The 22,912-nt window shown below is 45.9% G+C and overlaps 1 protein-coding gene across 1 annotated transcript in view; it reads right to left on the reverse strand.

Moving 5' to 3' along the window:
• NLN (neurolysin) overlaps positions 1-22,912 on the reverse strand; it is an 85,378-nt gene that overhangs the window by 23,006 nt on the left and 39,460 nt on the right. The window contains exons 4-9 of the mRNA XM_058680067.1: positions 14,899-15,006; positions 13,400-13,502; positions 12,603-12,763; positions 7,853-7,988; positions 4,699-5,065; positions 1,670-1,871 (exon numbers count right to left, since the gene is read on the reverse strand). Of these exons, the coding sequence (XP_058536050.1) occupies positions 1,670-1,871; positions 4,699-5,065; positions 7,853-7,988; positions 12,603-12,763; positions 13,400-13,502; positions 14,899-15,006 (1,077 nt within the window). The remainder of the gene's footprint in view (positions 1-1,669; positions 1,872-4,698; positions 5,066-7,852; positions 7,989-12,602; positions 12,764-13,399; positions 13,503-14,898; positions 15,007-22,912) is intronic.

The following is a 22,912-nucleotide window of genomic DNA, read 5'->3' on the forward strand; positions in this document are numbered from 1 at the left end:
CCTAATTCACGCGCCAGGAAGCCTACGGCTGTGATAACACACTGAACAAAACCATCTGAAGAAGAAAGATTAAGGGCCCGGCGGCGTGGCCTAGTGGCTAAAGTCCTCGCCTTGAAAGCCCCGGGATCCCATATGGGCGCCGGTTCTAATCCCGGCAGCTCCACTTCCCATCCAGCTCCCTGCTTGTGGCCTGGGAAAGCAGTCAAGGATGGCCCAAAGCTTTGGGACCCTGCACCCGTGTGGGAGACCTGGAGGAGGTTCCTGGTTCCCGGCTTCGGATCGGCGCGCACCGGCTGTTGCAGCTCACTTGGGGAGTGAATCATCGGACGGAAGATCTTCCTCTCTGTCTCTCCTCTCTGTATATCTGACTTTGTAATAAAATAATTAAATCTTAAAAAAAAAAAAGAAGAAAGATTAAATGATTTGTGAAAAATTTCTTTTGTTTGCACGAAGAGAGTGGAAACGACTGTGTCAGGCCTGGCTTATCCACACTGATTCTCGTGTTACTGTCATCTCTGGCAGGTGCAAAGGGAAAATGCTGAAAGAAGGAAACAGTTTTTAAAACAAAGCTGCTGATATTTGTGATTATAGCAATCGTTAGGGACTACGCTGGGGGCTAGAGACACGGCATGCCAGCACTGACCCTGCACAAGGCAAGGTAACAAAAAGGGCTCTCTCTGCTGCCTGTCACCCATGTGGACCTGCTGGACATTCACAAACAAACAAACAAACAAAAAACTAGACCTAGATACTAACTCCATTTAAAAATATTTCAAAACAGATATATTTATTTAAGATTTATTTATTTTTCATTGGAAAGGCAGATTTACAGCGAGAAGAAACAGAGAGAAAGATCTGCTGGTTAACTTCCCAAATGGCGATGGCTGGAGCTGAACCGATCTCAACCCAGGAGCCAGGAGCCAGGAGCTTCCTCCAGGTCTCTCACACGGGTACAGGGTCCCAAGGCTTTGGGTCATCCTCGACTGCTTTCCCAGGCCACAAGCAGGGAGCTGGATGGGAAGCGGAGCAGCTGGGACTAGAAAATGTGAACATATGGGCTGCTGGTGCTGGCTGTTGACCTCATTTAAATATTTTCATAAGGTATTTTTTACACAATTTTAATTTACAGAACTACAACTATTAGGATGTAACGTATAAATCGTGAGGCATCTCTTTCGGGGAGTTTTCCAGCAGGTGCTCATTGTTTTGGAAAAGCATGGCCCCACTGGCGATGGTGTCATTGGACTGGGACTGACCGTACAAGCCTCTCACTCCCCCAACCAGATGACAGTCACTGCCCTGCTCAGGCACCCTGTCACAGAGTGCATCCCCTCCTCTGAACTCTTCACAGTGTCCTGTCGCTGGGTCGGTCAGATACCAGCACCTGAAACAAGTCCAGTGGTAGCCCTTCCTTAACGATACTCCGCTTCCCTTCCCAAAGTCTGCTACCCAGCGCAGCTCTTCCATCACGGAGCAGCCTCTGAGCAAAAGAGGACGGGGTAAAGAAAAAATCTGTGTTTTTTGCAGGCCTAAGAAACTTTGGAGCATATTTAGTCGCTAGAACAATAAATAAATAAATAAACATGTTAAAGGTGGGAAATCTGACAGCAATTAAAAGGAAAAAAAAAAAAAAAAGGATGGATTCATGGCAAAAAAAAAAATCGCTTACCTGCGCACAGATCTGATGCATGACGTGGCCGAACTCGTGGAAGAACGTCCTCACTTCATCGTGCCTCAGGAGCGAGGGCCGCCCCGCGGCCGGCTGCGAGAAGTTCACCACCAGCGCGGCCACCGCCATCATGCGGCTCCCGTCCGGCAGCAGGCAGCCGGGCTGCAGGCCGAAGCAGGCGGCGTGGTTGTATTTGCCTTCCCTGGGAAGCAGAAGCACGTGTGAGGGCCGTGAAAGCAACGCTGGCAGGGCCTCTCTCCGGCATCAAGCCCTGCTCTGGACCAGAAAGCAGGCTTTGCACTTCTAAAGCAATGTTTATTCATTGCTATCTATTTGGAACACACACACACACACACACACACACACACACACACACACACACACGGAGGAAAGAAGAGAGAGAGGAGATCTTTCATTGACTGGTTCACTCCCAGATGGCTGCAACAGAGCGGGCTGCATCCCGCCAAGCCAGGAGCCAGGAACCCATCTGGAGCTCCCTTGTGGGTGGTCGGGATTCACCGCTAGAGCCATCCCCTGCTGCCTCTCAGGCATAGTAGCAGGAATCTGGATCAGAAGTAGAGCTGGAGGTGGGACTCCAGCACAGGTATTCTGATATGGGATGTCCACATGTAGGCTTAACCCACTGTGCCACAACGTATGTAAGAGAAGGGAGGCTGTTCTGCTAAAATGGGAAAACTAAAGCTATACACAGTAGCTTCCCTAACACTGCAGGCAAAGTATCTCCGAGGTTTCTTTTGCTAAAACATCTCGTTGTAAGAGTTACACTGATATCATTTACATACAGTTCAAAGTCCAATTTGTTTTTTAAAAAACTACTATTTTTTCTTCTTTTTCAGATGGAGTACTAAGCACTAAGTAAGAGCGAAGTATAAAATAAAATACGTAGGGGCCAGTTCTGTGATGTGGAGGATTAGGAGCTATTTGTGAGGCCTGTATCCTTGCATCCTGGCTGCTCCCCTTCCCACCCAGCTCCCTCCTAACGCGTTCAGGGAAGCCGCAGAGATGGCCCAAGGCTTCGGGTCCCGCCACTCACATGGGGACCTAGGTACAGCTCCAGGCTTCTGGCTTCAGGCTGGCCCAGCACTGGCCCTGGTAATCATTCCATGCCTGGGGATGACCAGGGCATGGAAGTATGCCTGATTCTGTGGCTCCTTCCTTCTTCGACCCTTTCAAGTTCATCAATCAATCTCTTAAAAACATGTCAGAAAATGACAGTATTTGTTCTGATGTGTGAACACTGGAGCTCTGTGAACACTTCGTGTGACAGTCACTACAGAAAGCTGCATGGAAAGATGCATCAATGAATGAATATAAAATCGCCACAAAAAGTAAAACATGTAGTTTGTGGTAAGCATTGTATCCAGTGGGTTAAACTACTGGATCCCATTGTAGAGATCCGGTTCCAGGCGTGACTGTTCCACTTTTAGATCCAATGCCCTGCTAAGGCTGTCTGGGAAAGCAGAGGGTTACAGCGCAGGTGCCTGGCCCCCTGCACAGGGGACCCACACGGAGGGTGGCTCGCGGCTTCAGCCTTGCCCAGCCTCGCCCAGCCTCGCTCATTGCTGTCATTTGAGCTACTGGGAAAAAGATCTCTCCTTTTGTCTCTACCTCTCTCTGTGACTGCGCCTTCCAAGTAAACCAACCAATCTTAAAATCACACACACACACACACACACACACACACACGACTATACCCTAATTCATTTTTCCTGAAAAAGAAAATATTTATTTATTTATTTAGTTGAAAGTCACAGAGAGAGATCTTCCATCTGCTGGTTTACTCCCTAGATAGTTGTAAGAGCCAGGGCAGAGCCAGGAGTTTCTTCAAGGTTCCCACATGGGTACAGGGACCCAAGTACTTAAGCTGTCCCTCCATTGCTTTCCCAAGCACATTAGCAGGAGCTGGATGGGAAGTGGAGTAGCTGGAACACAAACTGATGCCGGTATGGGAATGCCGGCGTCAGAGGCAGGAGCTTTGTCCACTATGCCACAGCACAGGCAGCCCATACTTCTTAATCAGGAAGAGTTACCTATACCTTGGATGTGGTTTCTTTAGCACTTAATCACTTAGGTGTTCAAAGACGTCTCTGTCCACTTACTGGTCAACAGGCACCCTGGCTCCCTCTTGGTACCTCAAGTTAGGGATCACAAACTCAAGTGGTACAGACTGAGGGAGGATGACAATTTCCTGTGGTCTGTTTAGTGAAATAGATTGGTCATTACAATAGATGGGCACTGTTTTAGAAAGCACGCGTGAAAGGAAGAGATCCAAATTCTTTTGCAAAGGATGACGTATTCATGGGGTCCGCAATGCCTGGATGGTAGAATGATAACATTTTTAATTCTTCCTCTTGATTGGTAACTGAAATGAGCAATCTGAATCCCAAAACAAGCCTGTAATGTTCCAACAAGTTCCAGATTACAAAAAAAAGAAACTTTTCTAAAGAAGTTCTTTCACTTAAGCATTCTAGCTCAAACTTGACCAACCACAAAGGTTTTGCTAATCCTATATCTATCCATGTTGCTCCACAGGGAGGCCATATGGAAGGCCATACATTTAAGAGTACTGGCAGACAAATTATCTGGATAATCTGGATATTATCTGGATAATAAATGTTTTGGAAATCAATTTTAAATTAGGTAGATGCAGCACAGAAACCGGATGACAATGGTAGTAACTGACATTTATTAAGTACTTTCTGTGTCCTGGGCAGTGTCTTCAATCTTTACATCTAATTAACCAGTTTAACCCTTATAATAACCCTACAAAGTCGCTAATGTTACTATTTCCATTTTACAGGACCTATAATACAGCCGGATACGGAGGCACAGAAAAGTGAAGTGACTTGCCTCGTAACTGATGGGACCAGACAGAATTCCTTGTCTTCCAGTTCTTCACTTTAATCCCACTTAGCAGGAGTCACAGATGGGCAATACAGAGGCCATGAGTCTTAAACTAGGGAGGAGGTGTTTCCCTGCGGTCCCTGCCAGCGCTGCGCTTTGCATACCTTGGGTAGAGGTCCAGGTAGAACTGGCCCAGTACTTCTCCTGTAGCTTTATCCTTCACGGTGTAGAGTGTGACACCCGGACTCCAAACATGAGCGTCTGCCACCTGCTCAAACGAAAGGCCCAGCAGCTCCTGGTAGATGTCGAGCAAGCCTTCGGTGACCACCTCGATCGGGAAGTATTCCTTGATGAACTCCTGGTCCACGGAGTACTTGAGCTCTTCCGTCTGCGTCATGTAGTAACGCAGGTCCCAGGCATTGATCTTCCCATCGTACTCAAAGCCTTTCTCTTCACATTCCTTTCTCTTCAGATTTAAAATGAACTCTCGTTCTGCCTCACCCAACGGTTTTAATTTCTGGCTTAAATCGTCTGTGAAGAAAATGGGCAAAGTGAGTGGTGTACTGCTCCTGGAGCTGCAGCCGGGGCTTTAGCCCAGCACTCGCTCCCCCGTGGGATGCAGTACAGGTAAACCAGGCAAGAGGCTCAGGACGGAAGCTCAGCTCTATGGGATGTTGCACTGTTTCCTTCGGGGGGACTTGGTTTATTACCGCCTGTCCCTTTTCCTTTAGTGTCGTCTGAACCAAGCCACAGCTCCGTCGTAGCTTCCATACAAGTGAAGTTTACCTCAAAGCACTCAGACTTAAGAGTTATAACTCAGGAAACAAAACAATTCCTGAAACTACATTCCTGCATACGATCGCTCCACAGTGAGGTAGAAAAGCCAGAGGTAACAAATCGGATGGGGTTTGTGGTCAACATTATCTAGAAATTGCACAACATATTTGGCAGTCATGGTTTTCTCAGTTCTCGCTTTCCATGAAGTAGGTCTATGGGGACACAGCAGTTTCTGGTTTTACTTGAAGAAGCTTCTGTGTACCACAACTGACTTACTGAGGTCAAAGTTTGCCTATTACACTTGTATTTGGTTATATGACTATATTGCATGCTTTATGCGTATAGCTTTCATAATGTGTTCCCTGTTTTTCTTAAGATAAAGATGTGCTTGACCGTGCAAGGGACAGGGCAGGTCAGGACACAGGACACAGCAGGAGGCAGCAGGCCAGGGACTGCTGTGCAGAGAAACCAGAGAGACTCATGCAGAATATAACAAACGGTCTTCACTGGGCCTGGAAGAGAACAGATGAATACAAGAGGCACGAGGAAAACTGGCATGGGAATATGCCGATTGCCAATTAGAGGGAAAAACCACTTCAAAGGAAGTTAACTTCATCAAGTAGTTGCTAAGGAAAAACTTCAGTACAGCAATCACCAGTGCGGGAGACGCTCTCTGGGCACCTGTTACAGCCCTGAGCCGTCCCGTTATGTAACATGTATCGGCCCGTATGGAAATATCTGTTCACATCTCTGGTGTTCCCACAAAGTGACAACTCACTGAACAGAGAACCTCATCTTTGTCCCTGGTAGCAAACGGATGAACGGTGGGAAGTTAGTTCATAAGATGTCCCATGAGTCAATGACTGAATTACAACTAGTAAGCGTTTTGTGGAGGACCTGTTACATGTCACACATGATTTTAGCACACCTATGAACACGTCAAGGTGTGGCTATGAAGAACATACTGGAATACATTTTGGGCTAAAGGCTGATTTTTAATTCACTATTAAAAGTCTCCATTTTGGGCCCGGTGGCGTGGCCTAGTGGCTAAAGTCTTCGCCTTGAAAGCCTTGGGATCCCATATGGGCGCCGGTTCTAATCCCGGCAGCTCCACTTCCCATCCAGCTCCCTGCTTGTGGCCTGGGAAGGCAGTCGAGGACAGCCCAAGGCTTTGGGACCCTGCCTGGGAGACCTGGAAGAGGTTCCTGGTTCCCGGCTTTGGATCAGCGCGGCACCGGCCCGTTGCGGCTCACTTGGGGAGTGAATCATCGGATGGAAGATCTTCCTCTCTGTCTCTCCTCCTCTCTGTATATCCGGCTTTCCAATAATAATAAAAAAAAATCTTTAAAAAAAAATAAAAGTCTCCATTTTAAGGTAATAACAGGGTGCCAAAGTAATAGATTAAACATCCTGATAAACTGTTGAAGGTGAATAAAGTTTGAAAGGAGCTGCTAAGGAAAATCTGTAAACAAAATCCTACTTTGGTTAACTTTGATTAGAGATAATCACTACAATAATTAGCATCCTTATCATGAATAAGTTATTCAACCATTTTCACTAAGATGAGAGAACACAATGATGGCTGGAATAGTAACAGAGACGAGGGGGATGGGACATGTGAGGACCAGCGACATCACTGACCCCAAGGCCAAGGTGACCTGGACGAGGGGAATAGGACATGTGAGGACCAGCGGCATCATGGACCCCAAGGCCAAGGTGACCTAGACGAGGGGAATAGGACATGTGAGGACCAGCGACATCACGGACCCCAAGGCCAAGGTGACCTGGACGAGGGGAATAGGACATGTGAGGACCAGTGACATCACGGACCCCAAGGCCAAGGTGACCTGGACGAGGGGGATGGGACATGGAACGTGAGGACCAGCGACATCACGGACCCCAAGGCCAAGGTGATCTGGACGAGGGGGATGGGACATGTGAGGACCAGTGACTGAACAACAAAGATCCCCAAGGCCAAGGTTTCACAAGACTTATGAAAAAATGTTTAGAAGGTATATAGTTCCTAGAAAATGGCCACTGTGGCCATCTGGGGAGTAAATGTATATTATTTTATATTACTTTCCTTTATTAACAGAGGGTTTCTGGAGTATGAAATGTTTAGTTTTTGTGAAGATCTACTTATTTATTTAAGAGGCTGAGTGATAAAGAGAGGGAAGGCCCATGGGCTCCTCCATCTGCTGGTTCGTTCCCCAGTGGCTGCAGAATCAGAACTGGGCTGCTCACCAGCCAAGCATCGGGAGTTTCTTCTGAGTCTCCCACATGGACACAGGGGTTCAAGAACTGGGGCATCTCTTGCTACTTTCCCAGCACATCAGCAGGCAGCTGGATCAGAAGTGCTGCAGCTGGGACGTGAAATGGCCCCCATGAGGCGTGCTGGGGGTGCTGGTGCTGCACACAGCGGCTTGGCGTGCGATGCCACAGTGCCATCCCACAGTGCCTTTTGCCCACAGTGCCTTTTGCTCTCTGTTGCTTTGCCTTCCATGTACATGAACAGATAAGAAAGAAGAAAGAAGAACTAACCTAGAAAGGCTGTTACACGGCTCGTGCTCTTGGCGGTGTTCATCTCCAGGACAAAGTCGGCATGTGTGCTGTAGCCCAGGAGTTTGGCCACTTGGGCCCGCAGGGGGAGTAACTGCTGGAGAATCAGGGTGTTTTCCTGGTGGTAAACAACAACAACAACAACAAAACCACAAAGGGTAATCCTTAATCGTATCCCAAACACTAAAATGAAGTTATCACATCTTCAGTTTCATAAACTGAAATATTTTTACATCATGTTAACAACTTTACTTCTAAGACAGCCATGAGGTCTTAATAACCTTTGAAGTACTATAATATTCTTAAGACTACCATGATTCCACATTTATTCTCATAGACGTTATTCCAAGTATCCATACTTAAAAAGTTTTTGAAAAATTTTTTTTTAAATTATGGGCCCAGCATGGTAGCATAGTGGCTAAAGTCCTAGCCTTGTACACACCGGGATCCCGTATGGGTGCTGGTTTTAATCCCAGTGGCCCCGCTTCCCATCCAGCTCCCTGCTCGTGGCCTGGGAAAGCAGTCCAGGACGGCCCAAAGCCTTGGGACCCTGCACCTGTGTGGGAGACCTGGAAGAAGCTCCTGGTTCCGGGCGCTTGTGGAGTGAATCAACGTACGGAAGATCTTCCTCTCTGTTTCTCCTCCTCTCTCTATATATCTAACTTTACAATAAAAAATTAAATAAATAAGAAATTGTAATAACATACACATAATATAAACTTACAATTGTAACTTCACACTCACTTTAAGACCTAAAAAAAAAAATGGAAGCTAATATTTTGGAAATAATGTGAAGAAATTAAAACCTTTGTGCATTGGTGATGGGCACATAAAAACAATGCAGTTGCTGTAGAAAATGGCAAGGTGTTCCAGAAAAATCGAATATAGAATTACCATACAGGGCCAGCACAGCAGCATAGCACACCAACACCAATCCTCAACTGGCAGTACCAGCATCCCATATGGGTGCTGGTTCAAGTCCTGGCTGTTCAGCTTCCAATCATGCTTCCTGCTAATGGTCTGAGAAAACAATACAGGATGGTCCAAGGCCTTGGGCCCCTACACATATGTGGGGAACCCGGAGGAGGCTCCAGGGGCTTGGCTTCAGGCTGCCCCATATCCGGCCATTGTGGCCATCTGGGGAGTAAGCCAGCAGGTGGAAGATCTCTCTCTCTCTGTAACTCTGACTTTAAAGTAAAATAGATAAGCTTTTTTTTTTTTTAAAGATTTATTTTATTTTTATTACAAAGTCAGATATACTGAGAGGAGGAGAGATAGAGAGGAAGTGGAGCTGCCGGGATTAGAACCAGCAGCCATATGTGATCAAGGCAAGGACCTTAGCCACTAGGCCACGCTGCCGAGCCCAAAAATAGATAAGTTTTTAAAATCATCATAAAATCTACAATTCCACTGCCGGATTAAAAAAAAAAAACCCAAGAGCAGACTCAAAGAGATATTTGTAGAAGCAGGTTTATGGCAATTATTCACCCCAGCCACACAACAGGAGCAACACTGCAGGGTAAGTATGAAGAGCTTAACAAGAACATGAGATGCTTTAAAAAATGCCTGGAAACTGTTACAGTTGTTTTTTCACAGTAGTTGATAACTTAAACCTACAATGGAAACATGGATAAGGGAAATGTACGTAGGAATTACACTACTTTAATGAACTGGTTTGAATTTTTATTCATCCTTTCTAGTATCTCCTGATCTTGTCTCTAGAGTGCCAGTTCTTTTCCAATACATGTTCTTCCTCTCTGCTCTTCAGTACTCTCCTGGACACACAGTCATGTGACTGCTTTTCCCAGCTGCCCTCGGTGTGGTCATGTGCTACACAATGGAACTCTGGGATGTGGAGGAAGAGATGGGTGACGTTTCTAAGTCCTCTCTTTATATACTCCATGCCTTGCTCACTGAGCTGACGGTGACAATAACCCCCAGAAACAGCATGTTGAGCATGCCAGAGCTGTTCTTTAGCTCTGGACTAACCATTTGAAATTATGCTGAAATATTTTGACACAAAATACACTTTTGGTGTTTGTTTCAGCAGCACATATTTACTAAAACACACTTTTAGCCATTTTAAGTGTACACTTGAATGGTATTCTATTCACACAACTGTGCAACCATTATTGGGCTCTATGAGTTTTCTGTTACCCTAAACTCTGGAACTGTCAACAACAATCGTCCTCTCCTACTCCCCACTGCCCCCTTCCCCTGTTCTCTTGTACCCTGCAATCTACTTTCTGAAGAAAAAGGCCTGGTCTTGTCTGAATCACTGAGTTCTGGTGGGCTTTGGGAAGGCTGCCCGGGCCATGCCCACAGTCCGGGAACAGGATGCTGGCTACTGCCAACACAGAGCATAGGCTGGAATGGAAGGGGAGCAGACAGACACCGTAGCCTCGGCTGCTCGGGATCCTCCTTACACCCCGGACATCACCTGCTAAAACTGTCGCCCTAACGTGGAGGGCAGAGCCTCACCTACCAAATCTTTGCTGTGCAGTGTTTGAGCAAAGTGTCGTGCCGGCAGGTGTTGGCAGATGGCTGTTGCCTTTACAAAGATTACAGGACAGACTCCTGTGAAAATCGGCCAGCTTGCTGAGATGAAAGGAAAAGATGCTGAAGAAGGTTCTGCCTGCGGGCTGCAACCTGAGGCTTCAGAGAGTGGGCCAGTCAGGGCGCTGGGCAGCTCGCACTGGGAGAAGCGCATCCCTCTGAGCTCGCACGCAGAGACCGGCCCAAGCATGCTGTATGCCTCTTCAAACCTCCTGGGTCAGAGGGCATGCACGCGGACTCCATCAGCCAAAACACAGGAGCTAGTAAGTCGTATGTGGCAGCTTTGGGTAAAAACCATGTGGGGGTATGACTACTTTAACAAGCACCTGACTGGAATTAAACAGACAAGGCACCTGTGCTTCTAGCGAAATTTTATTACCAAAGCTACTATAAGCCTGGCCTACAGAGGCCTGTGAGTATTTGATGCCTAAAGCAACCCTCAGGCTTTAGACTGGCCTCAACGAGATTCTGGGACAGCAGTCCCCTGAGATACAGTGACAGAGGACAAGGGAAGGACTTTTTACAGGCAAAGGCCTTGGGGTACAGCTGATAAACAATTCTTGTCCAAAAGCAGCACTGGTTCATGTAACGCGAGCCAGTTCCTACTCCAGCGCAGTCACACTGTGAAGAGAATTAATGATGCTACCTCACGCCACACCACCGCCATGCTGTGGCGGCTGGAGTAGGCTGCTGTATGCACAGCGGGGCATGTCAGCGAGAGGTCAAAGCTGAAACCATCTGTGGAAGTTGATGACTATGATATGCCCACCAGCTACTCTATGCACGTCCATATCCCTTGGCCAAAACTGCTTTCAACAGGACGTCTTCAGAGACTCTGCGCGCGCTCTCTCTCTCTTTCATTTTTATTAAGTATCTGAGAGGCAGAGAGAGACACAGAACAAAGTTCCCATCTCCTAATTTACTCCCCAAATGTCTGTGATGCACAAGGCAGGGGCCAGGAGCTCGAGTCAGATCTCCCCTGTGGGCAGCAGGAATCTACGGGTTAGGTCATCACCACTGCCGCCTGCAGTGCAGGCCAGCAGGAAGTTGGAGCAGAAGCTCAGGCCAGGCATCACGCCCAGGCACTCTGATGCTAGGCCAAGGCCCACCCCAGAGACCATGCGAGTCCTGACAGGAAGTCAAAGTCAAGTTCAAAGCAGGTGTAAGATGGGCAAGAACAAATTATTCTTTCAGAAGCATGGTTCTAGGTTTTTGCTTTAGTCGTTAAAAACTGTATATCCCTCTCTCCCCTAAGCCCTACCTCCTCAAATTGAAACACATTTAACACATTTTTAAAAGGAGGCAGAACTAAGGAATTCCAATGCACAAACCAAAGAATTTCAAATATTCTGAATTTTCCCTGTTCCCCCCCAAAAAATCACCATATGTTTGCTATGTTTCCCATTGTTTGTTTCCAAGTATGTGTTTTTAGTGAGGATTTCCCATTCATATCCCACTGGGAGACCAGTGTAAAAGTGAGAGATGATAACTTGGCTTCTTTCTTGGTCAGCTAGCACAGAAGAAGCCACGGCTGGAGAGAATTGTGTGTCACCCATTGGGCTCTGAGCTCAAGGAAGTCCCTGGTGGGAGTTAATACATGGGAAGACGGTTTGCATGTCGATAAAGCATGGCCATGGTTACTCTCACAGCCAGAGAGAATCAGGCTATGCTAGCTAACTGACTGTGAGAATTCCTTTTTAATTCTTGAATACAACCTCCTAAGTTGAACAATTGGTTGCCGACTAAAGAGTGCATTTCCCAGGGCTCCTGGCTGCTCTTAGATATAGTTAGATAACGCATCTTGGGCCAATGGACTTGCCATTGCCCTACTCTTTGCTGCCCACTTCCCAAGAGCTAAGAAATGCTCAGGCCAAGGAATGACCTCAGAAGTCACATGAGGAGGAGGGGAAGATGCCTTCCCAGACCTGGCATGTTGACTTGGAAAAGAATTACACTGTCTAGTTTATTTGATTCAACAGCTCAGCCTGTGACAAACAGGTTGCCAGGGAACAGAGAAGCTGCGAGCCTTGTAGGTCTGAGGAGTTAGCACGTGCCCTACACTCATAAATGGGATTATCAGTCTAAGATCCTACCTCAACGCTGATAAACACACCAAGCCTTCTCATTAAAATCTCCCCCTGCAAACAAAACAAAAGATAAATATTTACAATATTACCTCTTTGCATCTTGTATTGAAAGCCATTTCCATCCTCCTTCTGGTTTCAGGAACACAACATTTCTTCATGACAGGAAAATAGTGTGGATATTTTAAGGTAATTTTATACTTGTCATCATCTGTCTTTTCTAAACTGTCAATGAAATCATCAGGAAGAGCACCTGCAAAAAATCATTTTTCCTGACATTAATTTTCCACTCATTATAGGTTTATTTAGCATTGGCATGGTGCCACTGAGTAACTCTAGGAAAATTTTATGGAGCAATTGAAATTCAAGTAAAATAATGACAATCCTTTTAACACCGTTTGGATGCTGTTGGAAGGAGCATGGCTGTTAGGGGCCAGGTGGCTCAGAAGATGGTAATTCAAGACATGAATAGGCATAAGTGCACTTAGGCAGATGCTGTTGGGAGAGAGAGCAGATAATGTTGAGCCAAGTACGACCCAGAACAGAGAGGAGGCTGGGCTCAACCATGATGTGGGGGGGCGGGGTCACTGTAAAGTAGGAAAAAAAATTCAGAGGCTGCTAAACACTGGCATGAGTTACCTAGAAGGATGATGGGGGGAAGGGTGGGGAAGGAATTTCCTGTCTCTAATAATAGCATATACTCTTGTTAGTCTAAAACCTAATTTTGACCAGTTTGGTTGTCTTTTCCGCAGAAAGGGTGGAGGGACTGGGTGCTGATTTTTTTTTTTTTAAAGAATTCTTTGAACTTCAAGATTTGTATTTGAAAAGTGAAGGTGACACCAGTTGCCTAAATGACATGATTTAATCTCGAAAAATAACACAATTTTACCAAGCTCAGCCTTGGAAAATACAAGGAAGGTATCGTCCTCATTCAGGTTTTTGTTGAAGTCAATGCACAGCTCGCTCATTCTTTTCTTCATTGATTTGATTTCCTGAAATGAATATACAAACACATTACTAATAATAAATTCATCTTTTCACCATCACTCAAGTAAGTCTCACAAGAGCCAATTTTCATGTGACCCTCAGGGAGTCTTTTTCTTAGGGATGTGCGCCATGAAGTATTCTGCGCAGTGCTCTGTCACGTCCACGTGTGACTGTGTGTGGATCCACCCGTGGCAAAGCCTGGTGCTGTGCTACAAAGTGGTTTTAAAGTTAGAACTGACTAGATGAAGGAGATATAGCAAAAGTGCACACATAGTGCACACAAAGTAAGTAGAAGTTCAGGAAGAACAAATTCAGTAGCCCATCACCAGGCTGAAAGAAATATAAGGCAATCAAAGGGTACATCCATGGGCAAAAGGCACCCATGTCCCAGTGGTGCCAACAGCTATATCCGCTGTGCTGACACCACTTGGACAGGACTCGTTTTCTTTCTTTTGAGTTTATTTTTATTGGAAAAGACGATTTACAGAGAGAAGGAGAGACAGAGAAAAAGATCTTCCATCCGCTGGTTCACTCCCCAAATGGCTACAATGGCTGCAGTTGAGCGAATCCAAAGCCAGAAGCTAGAAGCTTTTTCCAGGTCTCCCACATTGGTACAGGGTGCCAAGATCTTGGGCCGTCCTCCACTGCCTTCCCAGGCCACAAGCAGGGAGCTGGATGGGAAGTGGAGCTGCCGGGACAGGAACCAGTGCCCACACGGGATTTGGGCAATTACAGGCTAAGGATTTAGCCCGTGAGCTGTTGTTCCAGGCCCATGATTTCTTTTTGTTTTTCCTCAGGGTTTTTTCAAACTCATTTCCAGGTCTGCTTCCTAGAAGAATGACCTGGAAATAAAACATGGATTGTATTTCCTGTCCAAAGAGAACGAGGGTAATTCCATAGCCAAGTTTATTTCTGACCTTGGAAGACTTAACCAGCAACAGATGAAAGGAAACCTTTTGAGGGCCTTTTTCCAGCAGCCAATCCCTCTTCCTTTAAGGCGCACACATTAATCTGAGAATGTTCCATTCCAAAGGGCCAGTTTAAAGCTCGCCATCAATAAGGATTTTATTACCAGTGCCCTATCTCTGTGTGATCAAAGGAACAAGAATACAAATCAACTGCTGAGACCTGGAACGAGGTCTTGGAGAACGCACAACAGATCAAGAAAAATATGCCTACCACGCGTGGAACAAGACTTGGACGAGAGGGAAAAACGACTGACTTATCAGTTATGTGTCTGTCACCAGGAAATTAATCAAGAGTTGCCAAACTTAAAAGCAAATACCAAAAATGAACAGCAAATCCCTCGTAAGTGGACGTTGTCTCTTCTTGCAATCCCTCTGCTTGCCTGTGTTTTGCTGTTTGAAGCATTTTGCTTTATTTCAAGAAACACAAACTCACGTTCTGTATTTCTGCTGGAAGATGGAGCCCATTCCGTTTTCCCATTTTAATTGACTTTTCCAAGTATCGTCTGGCTTCAGGCTTTAGCTTTTCCAGATCACAGGTTTCCTGAAATCAAACAGCACGAAAGCCATTCAAGTCGCAGCAGCACACGGGTAAGTTATAAATGATGAGGCCAAAGCAAATTTATCCATCATCTTTGTCGGGCTAGGAAGCACACGGGTGATTATGAGACAGGTCCTTTGGAAGACCCAATTTCTTCATGCCTTAGTGAGTTTCTACTTGTTGAAAAGAGAAAATTTACACAAATCCAAAGCTAACCAGAATTGCCTTGCCTTGCATTCGGAACTAGGGTGCCTGCGCCTCTTAGAAGTGTGATAACAGAAACAGCTGCATCATCTCACTCCGAGAATTCTTCATGGCTGAGCGTTCTTTTTCACAGAACAGGTTTCTTATCACAAGTCACCTGGATTTAATTTTCTATCATTTGCTAACCTCGTTCCACTTGAGAGGCAGGAACAGAAAGAATGGGGTACATTTTACACAAATGCACACTGGGACTCTTCTGCCAATACGCCAAATAAGGACAGCTGGCTAACACCCCAGCGGAAGGCTGCCAACGCTTCAAAAATGCCTTTCTGTCAGTTGGCAACAGAGATCAAGGGACTACAGCAAGCTGCACATGAACAAGTATCTGGGGAAAATGAATCAGCGCCGCAGAGAGGAGGGAAGCTGGACAGTGAACCAGAATCTGTATGCAGCAACACAAATAACACTCGCTCCGAAGAACAGAGGGCCCTGGAGGAGAACGGAAAATTCCCTCAGCCACAACAAGGTGAGAAAAACAACAGATGCTTTTCCAGAACAGACGGCCTGATACACGTGGTACCTGTGCGTGGCTGGTCAGTTCACGGTCTCGAGGAGGAAACGGACTCTGGCCACAGCAGGTGCGATGGGCTTGCTTTGGTTAAAAGTCAGTGAGGGAGGCCTAGTGTGGTAGCCTAGCAGCTAAAGTCCTCACTTTGCATGCACCAGGATCCCATATGGGCGCTGGTTCTAATCCTGGTAGCCCTGCTTCCCATCCAGCTGACTGCCTGTGGCCTGGGAAAGCAGTCGAGGATGACTTAAAGCCTTGGGATCCTGCACCCACGTGGGAGACCTGCATGGGAGACCTGGAAGAAGCTCCTGGCTCCTGGCTTCAATCTGACTCAGCTCCTGCTGTTGTGCCACTTGGGGAGTGAATCATCGGATGGAAGACCTTGCTCTCTCTCTCTCTCTCTCTCTCTCTCTCTGTATAGCTGACTTTCCAATAAAAATAAATAAATCTTTAAAAAAAAAGTTAGTGAGGGATTTCTGTGACTAGAGTCTTAGGGACCTCCCATTGGTTGGACACTGCTTCCATATGGAAGACATGGGCTGTTCATTCTTAATTAAGCAACTCAGTGCAGTTTTAGCAGGTTTTAGAGATGGTATTTCAAAAAGGCAGTGCACAGGTCATGTTGCCATAATTCCATCACCTCTCCCTTTCGGGCTGCAGCAGGCAAAGTGCACTTTCATGGGGGTGGAGAGGGAAGGGAAGTTTGTACAGAGCCAGCCAGCCCCATTTGCCTACCAGTAAATAACTGAGTGTCACAGAACTAAAGCACCTGTGCCTACATTACTCATCACTTCCTCTGAGTTTATCCTCAGTGGGGAACACAACAGATCGACTCTTTTTTTCCATAACCTTCTGTTGTATCCTTGGAGAGTTTGTAAGTGTGCTGGCATGCCTGGAATTGGAACCCTCCCTAACTGGCATTGGCACAGACGGGCGTCCCAGCAGCAGGTGCCTGCAATGGGGAAGAAACCAAAACGGCCAGGGAGAGACCTGGGCTGTGGGCTGCTTCCTCCAGGGGACGGCCAGCAGTACACACCACAGGACTCTAGCGGATGTGCTTAACTCAGGTTGATGTAGCTTGGCATTCACAGCGCCAGGATGTCTGTGCTGGAGTGTGAGGCATGGCAACAGGAGTCTCCAGACAGTCCAACGCTGCAGGCTGGGAGGCTGGGAGAATCCCTGGTGGGAAGGGCCTGGTGAGTGCCAAGGTGCGCAGGCTGAGAGGCAGAGCACAGGTCCCCCGGCTGGGACGCGAGCCAGTGAGAAGCTGGGCACTTGGTTGAGTTCCTGGGCCCACTTGGCGCTAAGGCCAGAAGCTCCTCACCATGAGCTGGAGGCTAATGTAAACCCCATTCCCTACTGTGCTGGAGTCGGGGGCCGGGTGGGGGTGGGGCCTCCCATACTAGGTTGATCAGCCTGGAAGTACACTCAGGATGGTCACCTCAAAAGTTCATGGTTTAGGGCCCGGCGGCGTGGTCTAGCGGCTAAAGTCCTCGCCTTGAAAGCCCCGGGATCCCATATGGGCGCCGGTTCTAATCCCGGCAGCTCCACTTCCCATCCAGCTCCCTGCTTGTGGCCTGGGAAAGCAGTTGAGGACGGCCCAATGCATTGGGACCCTGCACCCGCGTGGGAGACCCGGAAGAGGTTCCTGGTTCTTGGTTCCCGGCTTCGGATGGGCGCGCATCGGTCCGTTGCGGCTCACTTGGGGAGTGAATCATCGGACGGAAGATCTTCCTCTCTGTCTCTCCTCCTCTGTGTATATCTGGCTATAATAAAATGAATAAATCTTTAAAAAAAAAAAAAAAAAAAGTTCATGGTTTAGGGCCCGGCGGCGTGGCCTAGCGGCTACAGTCCTCACCTTGAAAGCCCCAGGATCCTATATGGTCGCCGGTTCTAATCCCGGCAGCTCCACTTCCCATCCAGCTCCCTGCTTGTTGCCTGGGAAAGCAGTTGAGGACGGCCCAAAGCTTTGGGACCCTGCACCCGCGTGGGAGACCCGGAAGAGGTTCCAGGTTCCCAGCTTCGGATCAGCGCGCATCGGTCCGTTGCGGCTCACTTGGGGAGTGAATCATCGGACAGAGGATCTTCCTCTCTGTCTCTCCTCCTCTCTGTATATCTGGCTATAATAAAAAAAAAAAAAAAAAAGAATCTTTGAAAAAAAAAAGTTCATGGTTTACACTGAAATTACTTCAAAAATAGGTAACGTAGGTACCAATAGGTGTCCTTACATTCCGAGAAAAATCAGCCCTGAAGTTAGACTAGATGCAAATGTGACTAATAAACTATACTGAAATATTGAACTTAACGCAACAAATGACACCCAACAGAAACCTGACTCCGTCAAGAGCAGAGCCCTCTTGCCGGCAGCGGGTGAGACCCTAGCCCTCCAGAGGGCTTTCTAGAAGGAAGGCACTTTCAGACGCTCCTCCTAAGTGCATTTCTGACCCAGAGCTGATCACAGTCACCGTCTCCCTTATCATCCCCAAGCAAGGTCAGAATGACTTCTAGATTGTTCTCGCTACAGCGGCACCTTCCTTCCTGAACAAGAATTTTTCTCCTTGACTTTGGCCCAGACAACTCTGGGAGATGTTTCTGCTGTTTAGAGAAGGGATGCAGCTCCCTACAGTGATTTTTACACGTACGCCATCTGACAGAGCAGCTCTTATTTTATGTCCGCGGTGACAGGCTTGAAGGGCCCCCTAACTTCCTCCTGCAGCACTCATTCGACAGACAAGAAAACAAAGCTGCATAACTTTGCCAAGATCCCACAGCTAACTAACGCTACAATGTCAGGGAAGGAATCCTCCGAGCTCTCGGTCCACGGCTTCTCTCGGCGTCACATTCTACTGCATTCCTATCCTTAATTCATAACCATTCTTTAAAGTTTCACAAGAAAAAAATAAAAAATGTTCTTCATTTTCCCCAAGCCCATCCCAAAACCTTCTGTCTCAAGACTCTGCCCTTTTTTTTTCAAAAGACCTTTATATTTCCAGTTGTGAAAAATATGTAAATAATTTCAGTGGAATTTTCTGTGTTGCACATGCCTTGTATATAAATAGAAATAGTAATGTGGCCAAAAGACTGACATAGTAGATTTCTCTGAACACCATTGAAGAAATGGAGCTGCAAATTTTGAATGTATGAAGGAAATGTTGCAAGATACTAGCACATGTTACTGGCACCTATTTCCAATGTGAAATGAAACAACTTATTTCGCTGTTATAAACAGCTTAGTTTCTGCTTTCTTTTGTATTTTTTTCCCTCCAATTCAGGACAGGTATCATTAGGTTTCTGTTGTATTTTGGCGAAAGTAGCTGCTTATTCTCCTGGGTTGGCGGGAAGCACGAAGCCCGTGTCCCACCGGCGGATGCAGGACCCCGCCACAGGGCTCACTGCCGTGGTGTGCATCAGGCGGGGCAGCCCACCAAGGGGGCACCACACTGCAGAAGACACACTTCAACCCAGGCGAGTTCAGTTGCATTCAACAAACATTTACTGACCCTCAATTTGTGCCACACACTGGGAAAATGAAATTGAATATCCTTGAGAAACTTCAAGTCAGTTGAAGAGATACAAGACATGCTAAGAAGTGACTTCATTATCACGAATTGTGTGCGGAAAGAGGGGCGTGTCTGCACAGAAGGACACCTGGCCAATGGAGGGACTGAGGCAAGCAAGTTGATCCTTGACGCCTGGATCCCTGCTTCTTTTGGAGCCAAAGTTAGAAGCTGCTATGGTATTGCTCATGAGGAATAACTAGATTTACACATCACAAATTTAAGAAGGCATGGCAAGTAAGGAGAACTGGAAATGAATTTTGGGCAGAGCAGTTTTTCTGCCGTAGTCTTTAAAGTCCTGGTTTGGCATTTGAACTTGGAACTGGATCTCTGATGACTGGGTGAGCACGACAGATCACGTGATGCTTAAAAGTACTCATACTTAATCCCACGCTCTCTTCACTGTAAAATGAAAACTTTGCATGCAAGTCACTGATCGGCTAAAATGGACAGGCAGATCAAAGACTGCAGCTCTGAAAAAACAGATAACAGTACAACAGTCATTGCATTTCCCAAACTTAGCTTATACACTTCAGCCACTATTTTTTTTTAAAGATTTATTTATTCTTATAGGAAATTCAGATATACAGAGAGGAGGAGAGACAGAGAGGAAGATCTTCCTTCTGAAGATTCACTCCCTAAGTGGTGCAACAGCAGGAGCTGAGTCAAATTGAAGCCAGGAGCCAGGGATTTGTTCTGGGTCTCCCACACAGGTGCAGGCAGGGTCCCAAGGCCTTGGGCTGTCCTAGACTCCTTTCCCAGGCCACAATCAGGGAGCCGGATGGGAAGTGGGATTAGAACCGGTGCCCATATGGGATCCTGGCGCGTGCAAGGCGAGGACTTTAGCCGCTAGGCTACCACGCCGGGCCCTCAGGCACTATTTTATAAATAAATTTCTCTTGTCCATTCTTTGCTTAGCAGGCCACAAGAATAAAATATGCCTGGATCGTTTTAACACAAAAACGTTTTCTCTCCGATTTGGCTGAAAAGAGTATGCATGAAAACCCCTGTGATTTTGGCTGATTTTTCTTAGTCAGCCACTGAGAAGCTTTGCTGAGAACTGGAAAATATCAAGACCCGTGGCTCGAACTGCTGGCTTTTGAAAGCTATGATACTGACATCCTTATTTGTATTGCTTTTTCTTTTGGTATAAATAAGGATGCACTTAAGTTACAAACTTTGACAGTATCTACCAGTGAGGATAACTAGGCAAGTAACGAGCACAAATCCTATCTTGCCCTTCAACCTACAGACAGAACATTCGTGACACTTGCATTTCCCTGGGTAGCAACTGACTGCAGTGGAAGATCATTTCTGAATTTTGTGACTAGCATTTTTCTAGTCTTAGTTTTGTTTCTTTCTCAGCTTTCCAAAATAATACAGTGCTGTCTGAAGCATTCATAATTTGTTTCTTTCATTACCCATGTTGCTCCAAATTGCTGTAGTTTATTTCAACAAGATAAAAGATTCCATTGAATAAATGTACCATAACTTATTGATCCATTTCCTTTCGTGGTTGGTTCAGTGTTTTGTTATCATAATGTTGCTATGAAAATTTGCCAACTTCAAAAAAAAAAAAGAAAATTTGCCAACCTCATTTGAGCACTGATGCAAAATATCTCTAGGTAAATACTAGCAGGAGGCAGGGAAGACAAGCTATGTTGTAAAAAACTTTAGTTTCAACTGTATGATGTTAAGATTTTCTCCAAATTAGTTATGCTCCTTGTAAATCAATTCTACTAACAATACTTTCATATACCTGTTCATCTATATTCACAAAGAAACTTAGCATCTCTATATTTCTTAATTTCTGCAAACTTCCATGAGAAAAAGAGTAATTTACTGTGGTAATCATGTTACCCCATTGCTAATGAGGTTTAACAGCTCTGGGTACCGTTCTTTGTCACTTGCGTTTATTCTGAATTATTTCTTTGTTTCATTGCCCATTTTTCTATTGAAACCTTTCATTATTTTCATTGATTGTTGTAACTTCATATCGCACAATGTGACTACTTTTATTTTGCAAATCTCTCTTCATTTTCTTTATGAATAGAAGTTCTTTATTTCAACATATCCATATCCATTAGCCTTTCATTTCATAGCACTTCTAGTACCTTGTTTCAGAAATAATCGCTTCCCGTATCTCATCAAGGTATTTTCCCACACATAAACTTTTAATTTAGACTACTTTAGGAGTGCTAAGACAACTGAAAATTGAACTACCATTTTACCCAGCTATCCCACTTCTGGGAATATATCCGAAGGAAATGAAATATGAGTATGAGAAAGTGACCTGTACTCCCATATTCACAGCAGCACAATCTACAACAGTGAAGACATGAAAATAACCCAGATGCCCACCAAAAGACGACTGCATAAAGCAACTGTGGTAAATCTACTCTGTGGAACTCGACTCAGACACTTTTTACAAAGAGTGGAATTCTAACATTTGTAACAATTGGTTCCAACTAGAGACCATTATGTTCAGTGAAATAAGCGAATCCAAAAAGGACAAATATCATATGTTCTTTCTGGTATGAGGCAACCTTTATGCAAAATACATGACCAATAAATACATATGCAAACAGGTATATACATATATCCATCTAGAGAAACTGCACAGTGGAGATTAGCATGCCAAGAAGTGAAGATACATTGCAGAGTGCATCTATATTCCCAAATAAAAGATGGACTTGCAATGAAACTGTTCAATATATTTTGACAACAGGATGCTGGACTCTCTACCATTGTCTGTAAGCAGAATGATGGGCTTCTGACTGTTATGAAGGAGTATACTTTTGTAATAACAGAGGGGAAAACAGTGCGGGGAGGAGAAATGGGAACTGTGGAAGGGGAAATCCCCGAGCCTATGGAATTGCATCATGAAAAAGAAAAAAAAAGAAGAAAAAAAGATTAATTAGTTGTTTTCATGAAATAGTGGGTAAGGCAGCAGCATATAACACTGGCATCCCATAGGCACAGGTTGGAGTCCCAGCTACTCCGCTGCCAGTCCAACTCCCTAATGGCCTGGGAAAGGACAGGAGATGGCCCAAACGCTTGGGCCCCTGCGCCCACATGGGAGACTGCAAGAAGCTCCTCTCTCCTGGCTTTGGCCTTGCAGAGAGACCTGGCCGTTGCAACCATTTGGAAAATGAACCAGTGGTTGGAAGATTCTCTCTCTAAGTTTGCCTTTCAAATAAATAAAACAAACCTTAAAGCGGTGAGGGGGAAGGAAGACTAATCCATTAGGAATTGTTTTCCAGTTTGTTTTTCAGGATGGCAGCCAATTTTATTTTATTCTTTTCCCAAATGGATAGCTCATGTTCCAGAACCAACTACCAGAGGTTTAACTGGGTTAGCTTTCACTAACTGGTTTCCTACTTGAGTTGGATGCATCATCCTTTATGCAAGCCATCTGCCAGGGCCTACCTCCCATCCCTACCCACAATACACAAGAAGGCAAGAGGGGATGGGGCGCATGCCAGGAACCCAGCTCTTGTCATAACCCAACCACGCTGCCGGGCACTCTCCCCTGGGACTACCAGCCTCCCCCGCTGGGAGACAGTGAGCTTGTGTCACT

Source organism: Ochotona princeps, chromosome 23, assembly GCF_030435755.1.
Source record: "Ochotona princeps isolate mOchPri1 chromosome 23, mOchPri1.hap1, whole genome shotgun sequence".
Taxonomy (NCBI): Eukaryota; Metazoa; Chordata; class Mammalia; order Lagomorpha; family Ochotonidae; genus Ochotona; species Ochotona princeps.